This window comes from Danio aesculapii, chromosome 6 (assembly GCF_903798145.1).
Source record: "Danio aesculapii chromosome 6, fDanAes4.1, whole genome shotgun sequence".
In the NCBI taxonomy this organism is placed as follows: Eukaryota; Metazoa; Chordata; class Actinopteri; order Cypriniformes; family Danionidae; genus Danio; species Danio aesculapii.
In genome coordinates, this window is record NC_079440.1 from 51,976,081 (window position 1) to 51,995,130 (window position 19,050).

Consider the following 19,050-nt stretch of genomic DNA (forward strand, 5'->3'; position numbering starts at 1 on the left):
GCACAACTTTGGAATTTAATAATGCAAATATTAACTGCACAATGTATTAGAGGCATAATGAATTGTAATTAATATTCCAACTTTTTTTATATGTCAACTTTTGGATTTTTTCAAACCTACATTTAATTTCTTGCCTTCATTTTCATTATGAGTCAGACTTTCCAAGTCTTATCTTAGGTCTGCACACACACAAAAAAAGGAGTTCAGGAATTTGTTACCCTCATAAAGTGCTACGTTTGTACATGCCACCGTACATAACCTACTGGCAATGACTAACTAAGCTGCAGAATGATGCAATTTCTTCTGTATGTCAAGGCTTGTGTCTAATAATACATTTAAAAGAGATAGTTCGCCTAAAAGTGTAAATGTTATTCACTCTCTCACTCTCTGCTGGTTCCAAGCCTTTTTGAGTAACTTTCTTCTGTTGAACACTAGAGAATATTTTTTGAAAAAAGCTGAAAACCTGTAACCACTGACTTCTGTAGAAACAAATGCCAGGCAGATAAATGGTTACAGGATTTCAGCTTTCTTCAGAATATCTTCTTTAGTGTTCAACAGAAGTAAAGACAGACAGTTCTGGAACAACTAAAGTGAGAGAGAAATTTATATTTTTGTGAAAACTTTCCCTTTAAGCTAAACTCAAAACTAGGAGAGGGAGGGCGTAATTAATATTTAATGAAAATAATTGATATGACTCATATTTACGATGTTTTAGGTTTCATTTTAAATTATTTTCTACCACCATTTCCCTATTCGCACACGAACAGAATACTGTCGACAGAAACTGTAAACATCACCTGACAGACCCATTACCTGAGACTTTAGCGCCTTCTGGTTGGTGTCTTACAAAATGGGCGTCACTCAAACGTTGCCTACACACGTCCATGGTTCCTCAAAAGTCTGCACTAACAGCCGGTCACCACTGGAGATTGGACTAACATCAACGAGTGAGAGAAACAGTAAGACAAAATCATGTTATTCGATGAATTACAGTAACGTTCATGTTGTGTATTATCGTATTGAATTTGTTGTTCTCTGCTAGCTGAATATACGCGGGGAGTTTTCGTGGATTCCCTTCTTAAAGGGACAGTTAACACAAAAATATGAATGTATTATTTGTCTTCATAATTATTCACATGTTAGGAAAAACATGTAAAATAATATGCTTCTCTTTCGTGTGAATATCTCAAAAGAAGTTTTGATAACAACAGTAAATGGTAACCCCCGTGTACTGTAGTGGATAGATCACTTCCTCCATTTTTAGCTCTTCAGAATATTTACTTTTGTTTTCTTCCAAAGACAGTCTTACAGATTTCAGAACAGCAGAGTTCAACTAGATTTAACGAATAATATTTTAATTTATTCAATAAACAATATTTCAGTTCATTGCATTGCAGTTTGTAGTATATACTATAATCATCAGGGGTGGAATAGTGATTTAGGGGCCCTAAGCAACTGGGCCATGGGGCCCAAAGTCCTGAAATGCACCCTTTCTACTTTTAATTTTTTATTTAATTTGCTGTTTTTTTATATTACTCAATCTTATTTTACACGTTTTAACTAAATGTAAGCTTTACATTTTAAATAATTAGATTTCTTAAAATGAATTTACAACTAAAAATAATAATAATATATATTTTTATGAATTTGGATATTTTTAATAATATTATTACATAACATTACATTATTATAATAATAATATATTTTATTATATATTAAATAATATTTAATTACGTAATAATTTTATTTGTTTGCCTCTCATACAAAATATGATAGAAAACAATGTTATATATAGTTTATAGGTATAGTTTATACTTCTAGATATTTATTGGGGCCCCCTGATATCTGCGTCCGCATACCTTGCTTATTGGTTAAATCTGCCCCTAATAATCATACAAACAAAGCTACAAGTTGAATGAGCTGTCAGATTTTTGTTCTTAAAATGTTAATTAGCAAACAATAATATTGTCTTCATTTACTTATCTTGTAATAACATATTTACCATAAAGGTCACAAGAGATTAAATACAGTACAAGTCAGTTGTAATGTGTAATAATATATGCAGCGATTAATCAAAAGATATTTAGATTGTCAGCATTGGTAATTAGCTTGTACCAGGTAATGCACTTATTCAGTTTTAAGTTATTTTCAGTTAACTCAGATAACTAGAAAAGTAACAAAACTACATGTGTTCCAATCCAGCATGGTGGTGAATTGCATTAAAATGATAAACACCCAATTATACTGGATTGTTTTTGTGTGGCTATTATTATTAATTGGAAGTGAATAACACGAGAATGCTAACTTACTCAAATTATTAGCTATCTTGAGGTAAAAAAATAAGGTGTATATGCCCTTTTAAATTTACATTAACCCTCTTGATGGATATTATCATTGTTGGTTATTTAAAAAAACACTCATGCTATTCAACCACTAACACAAATGTTCATTTCTTCACAGTATCTCAGCATGGCAACCATGTTGAACGACCAGAATAATACACAGCCCGTTCCTCAGCTGCTGTCAGTCGGAGAAAAGGAAAAGAAACGTCTTCTAGAGGTGTATGTTAAGCGAAGTCTCAGCCTTAACGATGGAACACAGTGTACTCCCAGAAAGGAGCACAGATCACACAAATGGGTTCCCATCGTTGAGCAAAAGACAAGAGTTCGCAGACATTCCAGCGATACATCTCTGAACTTAACTTCAAAAGCTTCAATCTCTGATGAAGACATTAGATTTGATTCCATTGCTGAAACGCCATTGGACAAAAAGGACATGCCGTCTGGGAAGAAATCCAAAAAGCGGGGAGTTAAGGAGAGTTTGCGGCGCAATGATGGATCTAATGCGTCTCAGAAGTCTAATGGCAAATCTAAAAAGTGGTTTCAACGTTTGGATAAGGGCAAGGAGGAAGGTGGTCAAATCAGTGATGCTTTACCCACTCAAACAAGTACATTTACTGCTGGAGATAATAATGCTAAGATGCTAGAAAATGTAGAGCAGATTACAGTGGAAAAGAAGGACAAGAAGGCAAAGAAATCCACAGTGTGGAAGAGTTTCTTGAGTTGGTTCACCAAAGAAAACACTGAGAAGGAACAAGAACATCAGAGAACTGAAGAAGATGTTCCACTTTCCAAACCCTCTTCACCTCAGATCTCCTGCTTGCCTTTAGCCGATGTCTTGTCCAAAACTGACAACAACGTACGTCGTTCGAAATCTTTGAAAAAGAAAAAATCATTCAAATGGAGGCGAAGTGGAGATATGTCAGCTGCAAAATGTATGTATCTGATAGACTTTATTTGTTTATTTGAAGCTGGAATAAGGGCATGGCAATATGATAAAAACTGAATATCCTGATAACGATATACACCATGATATTCTGTAAATTCAATCATTTATTAGTGTATGTATATATATATATATATATATATATATATATATATATATATACATTTTTTTCCTTTTTTTTTACATTAAAAAGTATATATTCGAAAGATCTGCTTATTTATATGTGAATAATTTTCTCAATATATTTCAAACTTCAGGGTAAATGTTTAATTAGGAATGGAGAAATATAAAATATAACATTGAAATATTAAACACTTTTCCAAAACTAATGATTACACTCCTGACTTAAAATAATACCAAATTAACCTCCTAAAATCTGTGACCTAGTACCAGGTCCGTGACTTCTTTTACTTCCTTATTTAAATTTTAAAGGTCCGTACAGGGCTGGCCCAATAACCTCATAAGTGGTTCCGTTCTCTCATCAGTTGGAATAGAATAACTTTTCCATAGATTACGATAGAGACATTTTTTCTCCTATGATTACTGACATGTGCAGGAACCACCAAAATGAATTACAGCAACTTTCTAATTTGAGTTTACAAAAAAAAAGTGCCTCTTTTTTGAGGGGTTTATTATAACAGACAACATATATAATTATTTAAATCACTTTCAACAGTGTTTTATTGGAAACTCAAAGGGTTTTCTTTAAAATGATACCAAACTTTTGCATTTACACCTCTGAATCTGGATTTGGGAAGCTTTTAAATTTGGGTAGACAAAATCCAGGTGGAAACCCCAAAATAGCACTTGACTTTTTAAATGCAAAAGGTTAACATTGTACAGTTGATATTGCCACTTTTGGCTATACTGCCACTATGTTTCTGTTTTTGTAATGTCGTGTAATATTGAGCTCATATAAATTATGGAAAAGTATTACCACAATATATTTTGAGACACCATGGAATAAATGATAAAGGTAAATTTGTAATTATATACATATTTTATATGATAAATATTGCAATATTAATACACAAAATAGATTGAATAGCACTATTTGACAGTTTTCTAGGAAGTCAAAGAGTATTCAGGTACAGAAATTGAATAATCACAATGCAAAAATGTTTTTATTACTTAGTTTTGTCTTGTTTCTAGTCCAAATATGAAAAAATTCTTAGAGCAAGTAAAAATATAGTTTTGTTTTCACCGTCAGAAGAAATAAGTCAAATTAAGAGTTTTTCCCTAAAACAAGCAAAATTATCTGCTAGTTGGGTAAGGAAAATAATCTTGTTTCTGCTTTGAAATGTAGATATTTGGTCTAGAAACAAGACATAAATTAAAACAATTTGCATAAATTACATAAATACCGTTATAAATACAGTGATTAAATACAATTCTGTAGCTCCTGCTCAACTATAACTCAGACTCAACATTGCATATCTTTGTGATGTGACTATTGTGGATGCGCATATTGCATTATCAATGCTAAAAACAATATATTGTGCAGCCCTAATATATATATATATATATATATATATATATATATATATATATATATATATATATATATATATATATATATATATATATATATATATATATATATATATATATATATATATATATATATATATATATATATATACAGCCCCAGTTGGAATAAATGTTCTAATAGAGTTTGGCTTTTCGCAGCTGTGGAGATGGTGGAACACAGCAATTCATACTATGAGAAAATGTCAGAGGAACTGGAGAAAATTGTGCATGAAGTGAAAGACAGTCCAACAGATGACAATCCCACCTCTCCACCAACATCCCAGAATGCCTGCGCAGAAGGTTAGTGTTATTATGGTAGACTGTATTTGAATCATGCAAAGGAGATGGGTTAAATATTAGGTAGACCGAAAGCCACACACTAGTATAGGGCCGTTGTTTCTAAAGTAAAACAACTGAACATAAATGAGTTTAAAGGTATTGTTCACCCTCAAAAATTAAACCGAAACACTCCTTTACTTCAGGTGGACCAAAAAAGTTTTTTTTCTATCTGTAACTAACGTACTTCAAAGTATCTTCAATATGTGCTACAATGAAAGAAGATTGATTTGTCTGAAGGATAGAAATGTGGAACAAGAATGTTCCTTAAAGGGACAGTTCACCTAAACCTTGTTCTGACCTGTTTTTCTTCGTTTGAACACAAAATATGATATTTTAAAGAATGTCAGAAATCTGTAGCCATTGACTTCTGTAGTATCTTTTTTTCTACTATGGATGTCAGTGGCTGCTGATTTGCAACATTGTCTAGAAAATCGGAACAGAAAAAAAGAAACTCCTAAAAGTTTGAAACCACTTGAGAGAGATTAAATGGTGATTAATGTTTTATTTTGGGGTAAACTATTCCTTTAAAAACAAGGTATTGTTAAAAGATCACCAAAAATGACATTTTACTCACCTTAAAGTGGTTCCAAGCTATGTTGTTTGTTTCTTCTACACAGCAGACAAAAAAGATATTTTTCAGAAATGATAGTTTGTCTGCACCCAATGAACCTCTTTAGCCTCGGGACAGAACAGTCAGTGGCTACTGCAACTTTTTGGTTTAATAAACTTTTGTGTTCCATCCAAGAAAGTATTTGTTTAACGTTTAGATATTTAGAACAACAAAATCAGAATGACAAAAATATACTGTTGTTAAACTAATAGGTTACCACTTAAAGGGACAGTTCACCTAAAAATAAATGCATTCATTAGTTACAAGTTGTGTTAGAAACTCATTTTTGGGTGAACTAGCACTTTAAGCAGTAAAGCTGCAAATTAAATGCATTCTACTATAAATTATTTGTTGTTTGAAACCATATACTGATATTTCCTAATAGACACAAGGGAGAATTTAACATTTCACAACTTTAACAGTTCATAGTGACCATGTAAGGCAAAGCAATAACTATACATTTCCAAATAAAAGTCTGTAACTTCTGAAGTACTGTCATTTAATTGTGTTCTTCCTCCATTCACACACATGCCTCAAACATCAAGAAAACACAATCATAAAAGGTTTTATGGTTTTTGTCCTTTGGAATTTGGCAGATATTGACATCCCATCCTGTTACTGTATAGTAAAACAGTGTGAAACAAGTGAATGCAGGGAGTTAAAAAATAAAGTATAGATTTTGGATTGTTTACTGATTTTAATACATTTTTTCATAATTTTCCAACTAGTCTCACAAGAAGAGGTTATCAGGCGAATCATAGAACTGATAAAGCAGCAAGGAGACAAAATAAATGACACGGTAAGCATCTTTTTCCCTCCTGAGACCAATCTCTGGCACAGTTTCCAATGTTTGAAATGCTAAAGTGTGTTTTTTCAGGGGAATACGCCCTGAGGCTGCATTTCAGTCCAATTTTGATTCTAAGGGTGCTTTCACAACCTGTAGATCCATCGTTTTTTGTTCAGAAACAGGGATTGAAATGGCAAAGTTACTAAACAGACAAAAATAGTTCAAACAAGTCACGTTCGAGTAAACTCTCCTCACATTGGTCAGAGTTTGCATTATTTTCCGGGATTCAGCTCAGCTGTCATACGTCATTATTTTAATTTATGACGATGAGAAAAGAGACAATATTAGGGGAAAGGTGCACATTAATTTTGAATGATAACACCTAGAGATACAGTCATCACCAAATATAAATCAGAGGTAGGAATTTCTCATACATAGCTTCATTTCAATTGTCAAGTGTTTAATATATATATTGATTCTATATCAGAAGTCGAGTTAACCAAAAAGTTAATACTACATATTTTTTTAATAATCCAGACAGGATGCTTTTGTAACCCTGCCGGTCCTACACCACCCAACCTGCTTCGAGCTAAGATTGAACTGGCTACTCTCCGCATGGGAGTTGCTCTAACAAGGAGGCTAAAGACCATGGCCTCTAGCATCTGTCGGTAGAGCACCTTTTAGAGGTCAGAAGAGTGAGGTTTACCTGCAGAGCTCTTCACTAGTGCTCATCGCAGGATGTCTATTCACGTCTTTGCATTAACTTAACATGTAAATCACTCGCACTTGACGCTTCATCCACATCTGGTGCGAACACAGCATAAGAAGAGAGAATGAGGAGTAGAGATATCATTCCTACCAGAAAATGTGTGTTAACCAATCAGGAGCTTTCTCTTGTAGAGGCGTGATTATGATGTAGTTCTGGCTGTTGGTGTCCTGGGGGAAATCCTCCTGCCAACACAGGACAATAGTTCATCAAAACTGGGCTCGGTTCAGTCTGAAGCACCGCTGAAAGCCTCCATCATCCAGGTATAGTTTCAGGAGGAGCTGGGTGCATCTCTGAATGGATCTAGTGAACTCAGACATGTCTCCAAAGGAATCTATGCTGCTTATTAGCCTTCCTAAAGCACATAAACACAGCTATTCTCTCAATATATCCCACGTTAGCCATTTAGCAACGAAGCTAGAGTCACCGGACAGACTGAAGGCCTGCCCATGGTGCAAATCCGCTTCTATTGTGAAGTGAATTTGACGCGCGAATGTAGCGAGTAAACTCAAAATGTTCACGTATCTATTTGCGCACATTTTTCATATTCCATATTTATATTATTAGGGCGTGCCGCATTTGGTGTGAACACAGCATTATAGCTGTGATATAGCCTGGTTCGTTAGTTTGTTGGGTTGTTTTGCTTTCTTACTACAACTGAACCGCTTCAGAGTTTGTTTCAATTGAGCCGAGACCACCTCCTTCAGGCAATCTCGAACCAATTGTTTTGGCACGGATCAGATCGCGATTGCACAGTTTACATATGCCCAAACGAAGGGGGAAAACGCAGCAGATTCAGAAACAATCTACTAGGTGTGAAAGCATCCTAAAGGTGGAGTGAAACCCAGAATTAATGTGTTCTCTTCTCTTGTCTCCCCTGTAGCTAAAAGAAAACCCCAGTGTATGTGCGTATCTGGATTCTGGCTTCTCCTACAGATCTTTCCAGCAAATGGCCGATCAATATGTGCAGTCGGAAGTTCCCAATAAGAACACCCGTCAGTCTGTGGTGGCACCAGAGCTGGTGAAGTTCGCCTTTACTCTGGACTTCACCGCTAGAGTAGCTAATCTACACAGCCAATCCACAGGCCAGATCATGGGCTTCGGGAACCAGTATCTCCAGGATCGCTTCACTCACATGAGCGAGAGCCATCCGCATCTCGCTGACGTTAAAGCAGGAGACCGGAGAACGCTCAACCTGGAGTAACAATACATTAGCTTGTAGAAGTGTGAAGTTTCACTGCTGGATTACATTTGAAATCCTCATAGACATCGGATATATGGAAAAATATGCAAATGACACGTATGACATACAAGTTCGTATTTGGAGTTTGCATATATAAAATGCATGTCATATATGCAACATATATTTTGAAATATGAAACTATAGCTAACGTTTTGCTATATTTTATTTCTTATTTTATTCCGTCATTTTATTTCTTATTTATTATCTGCTTTTTTTATATTGTACGATGTATGAATGTGTATGTGATTTATACAATTTTATTTGATATTGCAAAAATGGTGGCACGGTGGCTCAGTGGTTAGCACTGTCGCCTCCCAGCAAGAAGCTCACTGGTTCAAGCCAAGGCTGAGCCAGTTGACATTTCTGTGTGGAGTTTGCATGTTCTCCCCGTGTTAGCATTGGTTTCTTCCAGGTGCTCTGATTTCCTTTAAAGTCCAAAGACATGCACTATAGGTGAATTGAGTAAGCCAAATTGGCCATAGTTAGTGTGTGTGTATGTGTGTGTGTGAGAATGCAAGACTGTATGGATGTTTCCCAGTACTGGGTTGCAGCTGGAAGGGCATCTGCTGCATAAAACATGTGCTGGAATAGTTGGCGGTTCATTCCGCTGTGGCCGCAAAAATGGCCGTTCATTCAATTTGTTTTCAATTATTGGGACTACAGGTAATGCATATGTTCAAATATGTTAGCTATTATGTTATATATGTGCTCATGTATAATTATATCTTATATATAAGAACATATATGTACATATTTGAAATTATATTAAAGAAAAATAATTAAATGGCTATTTTTGCAATATTTTGAAATATTAAATCTGAACTTGTATGTCATTTGCATATATTTCCATATATCAGATTTCTTTATGGGAAAGTAGCATCATAAAGGATAAGAAAGATTTTAAAATATATATTTTGCACTGTAACACAAATATTGTGTTAACGCTCAGGATTGTGAAGTCTGTGAGAGAATATGTAAATATTTAATATTTGTGAATAATATTTTTTTTAGAAACCAGCACTTAAGATGAGCTCTTCATTTGCACATAATAAATATTAATATAGAATGACTTGTTTGTGTAATTTTGTCTTAAAAACTTTACGTAAGCTAGATAAATCTAATGTGAATTTAACAACTGACAAATTTGCACAGCTTGCATTTGTTATTTTTATTATATAATGTCATTTTATCTAAACACTATACCTCATAATTGTATGTTTTGTTCACTAAGTATATATATGTGTATTTTAGCTATATTGTAACTGTGTATGCGGGCATATGCAGAATGTGTACATCATGAAGATGAAGTATATTAAATAAAATGAGTTTTGTAAAGTGTTGTCTGTGATTTCTTTTATTTTCATCCATATTATGTATGAAGTAAACATCCATTTAAATGATTACTTTCTGTTAATATTTGTGCAACTTTTTGCTCATGGCTATATTTATCCATATTTTATTTAAAGTCAAATCTATCTTTGTGAGTCATTTATTATTATACGGTTCTTATTAGATCCATTAATGGTTAGGTTTATTTATTTTTTAATTCTTACTAGTTCATATAAATAATCATGTAGTTAGTTATATTTTTAAGTGCTTTGTTTATTAATAACCAATATATATATATATATATATATATATATATATATATATATATATATATATATATATATATATATATATATATATACATACATACATATATATATATATATATATATATATATATATATATATATATATATATATATATATATATATATATATATATATATATATATATATACACATTATTTGAATTTTATTTTATTTAACAGGGACAATGCTCATTAATAAACAGTAGAACTGTAAATAACCAAGAGTTAGCCACAAGGGCTTATTTTCATCTGTTGCCCCCTGCCAGATTTTAAGAGGCAACCTAAAATCAAAAAAACACATCACACATACAAATAATAATGTCATAGGCCCACACGGAATCTGCACGCACAGAATTCCGCAGATTTTTAGACCATCATGAATTCTGTTTATTTACTTGAGTAAATGTGTGTAAATTTATATTTATTCAGTTTTTAAATTAATTTCAGTAATATTATTGACTAATATGAAAATGTTCATGTGATTTATGTACAATGCAGTTTGTACAGTAATATTTTCTGTCTTTTAGTAGAGATATTATATGAGAGACTTGCTTTGTTTACCAAATAAAGTGAATCTAATTGGATTTGCATTTTAAACATTAAATAGATGTTAAAAAGATTATTTTTTATTTCACATATTAAGGTTTTAGTTATGATACTCCCAGAATAATTCCGCAGAAATCCGCAGATTTTTACCAAAATTTTCAGCAGAAATAGCAAAAACTGTCCGCAGATTCCGTCTGGCTCTATGACAAAGGGATTAAATATGTAATAAGAATTTCTTAAAATGTTAGACAAAAGAATTACACATGATTACAAACTTGATTTGCTTTTAGCCATTTCATTAACTTGTATTTAAATGTTGAATAATTTGTAACACCCCTTAAATCCATAGGAAGTGTGTTCCAGAAATGACTGGCTCTAACTAAGAAAACTGATCGTGCAAAAGTTGTACGCCTATACTGCACAGCACAGTCTCCCCTGGTAACAGATCGTGTTGCTTGACCATTATTAATCTTGTGAGTCACAAACTCACATAATGGAGGTGGAGCATATCCATTTAAATATTTAAAAATCATACAAGCATCAGCCAAATTTTTCATATTATCAAAGCTCAATAAATAATGTTTTTGTATTATATTACAATGATGATACCTAAAAGTCTTCTGATCAAATAATTTAAATCTGTTTATAAAGTGATTTTAATACTGTTTTACTAGCGTGTGACCAACTAGTAAGACAATATTTAATATGAGAAAAAATCATGGAGTGCATAAAAAGTTTTGCTGCTTCATTAGTCAAGTAAGGTCGTATATGGCTGAAGTTGGCCAGATTAAATTGAACAATTTTAGTGACCTTCTTGGCATGCTTTTGGAATGTCAACTGTGAATCTAAAATTAGACCTAAATATTTAAAACACACACACACACACACACACACACACACACACACACACACACACACACACACACACACACACACATAAAAAAAATATACAATTTACTATCACTTTTTATATTATTTATAATCACAGCGGAGCCTATAACGACTAATTAATTGATATTTCACATCTTTGCCACCATCACTCACATTTGTATTAATTGATATCAAATTAAGTATGATTAATTATGATTTTATATACTTGAATGTTTTCTTTTTACATAAATAAAAAAATATTTTAGGCTGAATGATGATGGAAGATTATTTATCCAAATTTTGACATTTTTGCGTCACTAAAGTTATCTGAAACAGACACTTGCATGATTTCTATGATTTTATAATCTCTATTGTGAATTTCACTAGATGCAAACACATTTTACGCATGTATACCTTGCCATATATGCCAAATATTCTACAAACGTACACTTTGCGGTCCATGTTTAACACACTTTCCTTGACTCTTGCACATCCATGCAGGAGATAAAAGGACAAGAGACATTCACATCTTCATTTCTCCAGTCCTGTAATAATCTTCTCTCATGATCATACATGTTCTTCTGAAGCTGCGGTGTTTCTGTTTTTTTGACCATTTCTAACTCTACATTGAGCAGCATGAGGAAGGCTGAATACCTTGTTTTTGTAGTGATGCTGTGTTTCTGCAGAAAGCGCCGGATCCACTGAGCTGGAAGCTAAGGCAGACGGGCTGGTTTTGGCTCCTGTGCTCCGGCTGCGTCTTTGAGGAAGATGTGGCGAGACGGCATGACAGAATAAGCAAAGCGAAGCAAAACAGGCAAGGGAGGTCAAAGAAAGAGTTGGTAGACAGAACCAAGATACAAGTGCAGGGACCAAAAGCAGGAATCTGGAAAATTCAGGAAGATCTAAGCATGATATTGAGATTTGAATACACAAAGACACATTTATCCAAAACTAATTTGATTTCTTGGTAGTCATTCATTCATTTTCCTTCGGCTTAGTCCCTTATGTATCAGGGGCCACCAAAGTGGAATGAACCGCCAACTATTCCAGCATATATTTTACACAGCGGATGTCCTTCCAGCAGCAACCCAATACAGGGAAACACCCATACACACTCATTCACACTTATACACTACGGCCAATTTAGTTAATCCAATTCACTTATACCGCATGTCTTTGGATTGTGGGGGAAAACGGAGCACTTAGAGGATACCCACACAGAAATGCCGGGACTTGAACCAGTGGCCTTTTTGCTGTGAGGTGACAGTGCTAAACACTGAGCCACCGTGCCGCCCAGCTTATTATATATATCTGGTTATTCGAAAATGTGATCTCTTAGACCTCCCAGTACTGGATTGCGGCTCCAAGGCCATATGCTGTGAAAAACATATGCTGAAATAGTTGGTGGTTCATTTCGCTGTGGTGACCTCAAATAAATCAGGAAGGAAAGCTAAAGGAAAATGAATGAATGAATGAATGAATAAATAAAGTAAGCTGAAATATGGTTGGGTAAACAGGCAGTGGGCTGGTTATAAAGACTAAACCGAAAACAGACATTCCAGCACGGAACACACATATGCACAGGAGAATAACTGAAATTTAACCTTGTTTTTCAGATAAACAAGTGTGTTCACTTAGCATGTTTCTTAGGGTGTTTTCACACTGGTCCGAATGCCTGGTCCGAACCGAAGTACGATAGTCCCCCCTCGGCTGGTTTGTGTTCACACCGGCTATTTTCCTTCTGAACCCCGGTACGCTTGCATCATCCCGTTGCTGTTTTGTGTACAGCTGTTGCTAGGTGACGGTCACAAACGCAAAGCACCAAAATGGAGACGTCCACATCTCACGGTCATTCTGCTTTTACTGAATCATTTGATTTTGTTATCAAAACCAAAACACAGAGAGCGACTTGCATCTATCTGCCGCAAAAAATATTTAAATAGTTCAGAACATCACGCGATGTCTACATTTGTTTTTGGTGGAGACAAGCAGACATTAGCACCTGGTCAGTCCCGCTTGTCGACAAAGTAGGTGATACACAGACAAACACACACACGAATGAATGTTATGAAAACTAAAGGTTGTTGTTGTACAGTTGGCGGTTCAATTCCATTATTTGGTACAATTGCAAAAAAAGTGTAAAGAGACGTCTTTGAAGAGGTGGTCTTGGTACGCTTTCAAACTAACCCTGGAGTGGTTAGTTTGTGGCGAGAACATGATCCAAACTAAAACAGCTGCCATAGTCTGATGTGCTGAGAGAGAGAGAGAGAGAGAGAGAGAGAGAGAGAGAGAAACATGACCTGATGGGTCGTTGGTAATATTTCTGGAAGATGACCATGTCACAGTTTAGCTAAATTAATTGACGCCTCCTCCTGAAGTGACATTGTTTTCCAGCCGCAGCCGTGCTTCAGTCTCGAAATGTATAGTTTGTCTAAAGTGATGTATACAAACTATATAGTATACTGTGACCAGGGACACCTTCAGCCAGCGTAGTCGTCTATCCATAGTAAAAAGCAACATTTTGTGTCTGCCGCTTTGTTTACTTGCAGGAGTTCCACTGACATTTTCCCGCACGTAAATTCTGACCAATCGAAAAGCAGTTTAGGAAATACGTTCAATAACATCTGGCCAATGAGTGATGTGGATTTTGTCACATGACTGCCTTTTGGTTCTTTTCAACTAGTTAGGACCAAAGCAATCAGTGTGGTGTGAAAAGGACCCAAAAACGGCAGAAAATGCTACAATGTATCATTTGTTGTCCTTGGTCTGGACCAAATAAACCGAATCACAGATGTGAAAGCACCCTTTCAGGTGGATGTGGGTACAGTTCACGAGTGCGCACCAGATTTCAGAAGACAACATTCACACTAGCTAAACGTACAGTACTCTGACGTCAAACGAACCTGAATGCGAACCAAAAGTGCTAGTGTGAAAGCTCCCTTAAATATCAGCAAACATATACTGTTTTTATGCTTTAGAGGAGTCAAAAACAGACATACAGCACCATTTAATAAATATGAATTAAAAAATATAGATTAAAAAGTGAAAGTGATTAGAAAGCAGAGTAAAAAAATAGAACAGAGTGTGAGTATTAGCAGTGCTGACAAACATTCACAAATAATTTCACATTAAGGAAGTAAAATGGATCACTCGTGTACTATCATGCTCGTCAATCATGTATGAAAAACCTTCGGTACAAGTTTTACCTGTTCAGCAAAAGTCTTCCCATGTTTGTGAGAGCGAATCGCAGATTAACCATCACTTCCTGTTTCAATTCCTTGCCTGCGTTCAGAGCCTGCTGGAGAAATGTCTTCAACCAGCACAAAAATCTGTTTCACATCCGTCCACAAACACACAAAACAACAGGAGAAGTGTACAGATAGGTGCATACAAACCTAAAAAAACCTGAAGCAATAGATTAAGAGAGCAGATCTGACCTGTAGATGAATGAGATGAGAGCTGTAGCAGGCAGGGTATATGGCAGTAACGCGTAGGATATGAGACGACATGGCAAGAAGTTATTGTGAAACGTCCAGACACCAAACTGCTCGGCTAAATTACAAAGCTGAAAAGGGAGATTTTAATTCCAGTATGTGCATTTTCCATTTACAATACAATGCAGACATAAAAACATGTATAATTCTGATAGTGTGTATAAAATGAGTAATGTCTAAAACATTTTTCAAATGGTTATCGCTCTACAGTTAACTGGATATAATGTATCCAGAGCTGAACCAAGATTCAGATATTAGAGCAGAATTTGATATGCCTGAATGTTGTTTGGTCAAAATAAGTAGAACTCTGCAAGCAAATGCTGATGAAGCTTTCCTCTGAAACATTTCTGACCTTTTTTGCCATTTTCAAATAAAGATTTTACAAGGCAAGGTGAGTGAAGAGATGAAAAGGTCCTTGCTTTCAAGAGATTAAATAAAACAATTATGCAAATGTATTTTTATTGCTTTTGAATATATACACTCAATGGCCAATTTATTACGTTCACTTACTAGTACCAGTTTGAACTTCCTTTTGCCTTCAGAACTGCCTTAATCCTTCGTGGCAAAGATTTTGGTTTGGTTTTGGTCCATATTGACATGAGAGCATCACACAGTTGCTGCAGATTTGTCGGCTGCACATCCATGAATGCAAATCTTACGTTCCAGCAAATCCCAAAGGTGCTCTATTGGAGTGAGCTCTGGTGACTGTGGAGGCCATTTGAGTACAGTGAACACATTGTCATGTTCAAGAAACCAGTCTGAGATGATTTGCGCTTTATGACATGGTGCGTTATCCTGCAGGAAGAAGCCATCAGAAGATGGGTACATTGTGGTCATTAAGGGATGGACATGGTCAGCAACAATACTCAGGTAGGCTGTGACGTTGACACGATGCTCAATTGGTACAAATAAGCCCAAAGTGTGCCAAGAAAATATCCCCCACACCATTACACCAGTAGTTGGACAGGTGTACCTAATAAAGTGGCCAGTGAGTGTATATATTAATTTGTTTATATAACATGTTTTCATCATATATTTCACCAGCAGCCAGTGACATCTTTGGTAAAGGTAAAAAAAAAAAAACATACAATGAAAGTCAACATTCTTCAAAATATCTTGTTTTGTGTTCAACAGAGAAAAGAACTCAAGCAGGTTTGAAACAAGTGGAGCTCCCTGGCTGAGCAAATGATGGCAGAATTTCCATTTTTGGTGAACTAACACTTTAATTTGATTACCATTTCTACAACCACAGTTTTAGTGCAAATTATGTCGTTAAAAAGTATGTTTACTTGCCGTGTTTGTTCGTGAAAAATTTCATGGTTATTTTTTGTATGGCGTAACTGATCGGAATTCAGTAAACTAACAGTAGTTAAAAACTTTTTTTAAATATTATAACCAATTGACTATCCAAGTGAGACAGAATTTGAAAGCCTAAAATAAATTAATGACATCGAGCACGCGTGCGACCAACAAACAAATCCTCGTTTAATAGCGGTGACTAATCTGAATTGACCTGATTGGCTGTTACGTTCTAAAGCTCAACAGAAACGTACGTAATTGGTTTGAAGTCTCAACGCTGCATTACAACACATAAAATGAATATTTCTATTAATTTTGGTCTCGTTTTTTACTCTTATATTTAGCTATTCACCTCTTTGTATGCATGCAGGGAGGCTGATATACAGTAACTCCTCCAGTGAGTTCAGGTTCCAGGGTAAATCCTCGAGACCATGATAATACTCCTCGGGTAACTCAGCATTTGTTTTAATCTCTTTAGAACTATCTTCCTTACCACTATGTTCCTCCTGTTCTTCGTTCATCTCATTTTCTCTGATTTCTTTTGTCCTCTTCATCTTCACATTAGCAAGTAAATGCCTATGCTGCAACAAAAAAACGTCGAAAAAGGACAGAAAGTGTACAAGATAATCATATTCCAGTCATTCTACTTCAAAGTTTCATGTACAGTTTAATGTGTGCCTTGCCATTTATTTGTAACTTCAAAATGAAGTGTTCCAAACAAACCAGCTATTTTTTCTTCTTCAGTTTAGTGGATTGTGCTATATTACAAGATCTAAAACACAATGCAAAGTAAATTAAACAAATTTCTTAGGTGCCCTCTTTACTGAAACCCACAAAAACTAATACACAATCGGTTTCTTTTTAATCAGCATCTATTAAAACTGGACAATACAGCATCCTTAAGCAAAACAGTATACTCCCATAAACCATCAGTTAATCTCTGCTCACCTTTAAAGAGCTGAGAAAGAGCCAACATTTCTGAAATCTTAGGCTACTTACATGACATTTCAGATCCTCAGAGAAAAATATAGCAGCTTAAGTTACTTCATTCTGCTGAAACCCCGATTTACAGTAGTGAATTAAGCTTACTGTGGTCAGTCAGTATGACAAGGCACTGCCAATATATGACCTATTTTTATACACAACAGGTGATTGTTTGATGACCACAATAGCACATCTGACTAACACATGCTGAGACATCTGCCAGGGATTCATTATGATTTTCAGGTCTTCTTTTAGATTCACCTTCTTCCAAAGGGAGATTTGCAGTGGTTGTGTACTTTATTATTATATCAGTACAGTGTGCAGAGACAGCTGCAATCCAGCAAGCATTAAGAAAAAGACGTCTAATAGACATACAAACGAGGCTTTCTGTGAAAAGCTAACAGATGTTAAACAAAAGGCCAAAACTAGACTAGTCATCAAATAGACAAGAATGAATGACTATACATGAAGTCAGACATTCCTGTCTATTAGATTATAGTCTAGCTTTGGGCTAATTGATGTCTTTCACTGGCAACGCAAATTTAGCCTAGTTTAGGCAAGACCTCCATGTTTAGGCGTCTATTAATCACACAATTGCTTGGTGAGATGTTGTTTCCTTTGGTTGTTCGGGCATGCAGATTAAATTTTAGCCCAATTTTGTAAAACAAGTTCAGGACAAGAGTCTACTTGGGAAAAAGTGTCTGCTAAATGACTAAATGTAATTTAGTCAACAACAACAGCATAAAAATACTGACAATGATCACCTCAGGTACTGATTATGTGCTTTATTCAGTGTTAATGGTGACACTTATTATTATTATTTGATAATACATTGAACTACTTTGAGATGGAAACCCATTTAGCAGTTTTCCGTGCTCCTTCAAGAGATAAAGACTACTGCACTTTAGTGCTCACATTATTTGTTTGTTTTTAAATCAAAGTGTTTTAAAAATCTAAGTGTTTTTCACTCAATTATTTACATCTTTGAACTGTTTGCTATGAAATTCACATTATAATTTTGACAAAAAGACATAGGTTCAAATCTGTGCCTGTACATTTAACTACATTCCCACGCAGCATTGTGAATCACAAAAATGTGTTCATGATTGGATCTGCAGAAGAAATATATTTAAATATTGCCAAATATTCATAAAAATACTTCATTATTTTGGAGCAGATGAAGACACAAACTGTGGAATTTCATGAAGTGGGTGGGGTTAACGCCATCTCTCTTATTGGTGAAATAATTATACAGCATTATGGGTAATGTAGTTTTTGCTCCCCAAATTCAGCTATTAAAATTGAAAATTCTGTCATTTATTCACCCTTGATATGTTCCAACCCAGTTAAACACAACATAGGATATTATGAAGATTACTGGAAAACTGTAACCATTGAACTTAGCATTTGGTTTTCTTCTATGAATGTCATTGGAATATAAGTTTCTAACATGCTTCCAAAATGAACTCAAACTGGTTTGGAACAAGTCAAGGGTAAAGTAAATGATGACAATTTTAATTTGAGATTAACAAGCTTAAAGCAATCATATCTTTAAAGATGTATCAATTTATAAGTGGAGTTTCACTTCTCGAACTTCACTGTTGTGCTCAAAAGTTGGATGCAAGACTAATTTGCAAGATCTATTCAACAAATCTGTAAA

The 19,050-nt window shown here is 34.8% G+C and overlaps 2 protein-coding genes across 2 annotated transcripts; one reads left to right on the forward strand and one right to left on the reverse strand.

The window, feature by feature from the left end:
- The first annotated feature begins 862 nt into the window (after positions 1-862).
- On the forward strand, positions 863-9,846 carry LOC130231083 (uncharacterized). The gene is made up of 5 exons (XM_056460480.1): positions 863-959; positions 2,461-3,274; positions 4,975-5,115; positions 6,493-6,563; positions 8,201-9,846. Exons 2-5 carry the CDS (start codon positions 2,470-2,472, stop codon positions 8,519-8,521), a joined length of 1,338 nt encoding a protein of 445 aa, XP_056316455.1. The 5' UTR covers positions 863-959; positions 2,461-2,469; the 3' UTR covers positions 8,522-9,846.
- Positions 7,023-19,006, reverse strand: LOC130231085 (uncharacterized). The gene is made up of 7 exons (XM_056460483.1): positions 17,406-19,006; positions 16,759-16,987; positions 16,323-16,327; positions 15,051-15,178; positions 14,820-14,942; positions 12,268-12,370; positions 7,023-7,502 (listed from the first exon to the last, which is right to left on the reverse strand). Exons 2-7 carry the CDS (start codon positions 16,958-16,960, stop codon positions 7,407-7,409), a joined length of 657 nt encoding a protein of 218 aa, XP_056316458.1. The 5' UTR covers positions 16,961-16,987; positions 17,406-19,006; the 3' UTR covers positions 7,023-7,406.
- Between the last annotated feature and the right edge of the window lie 44 nt (positions 19,007-19,050).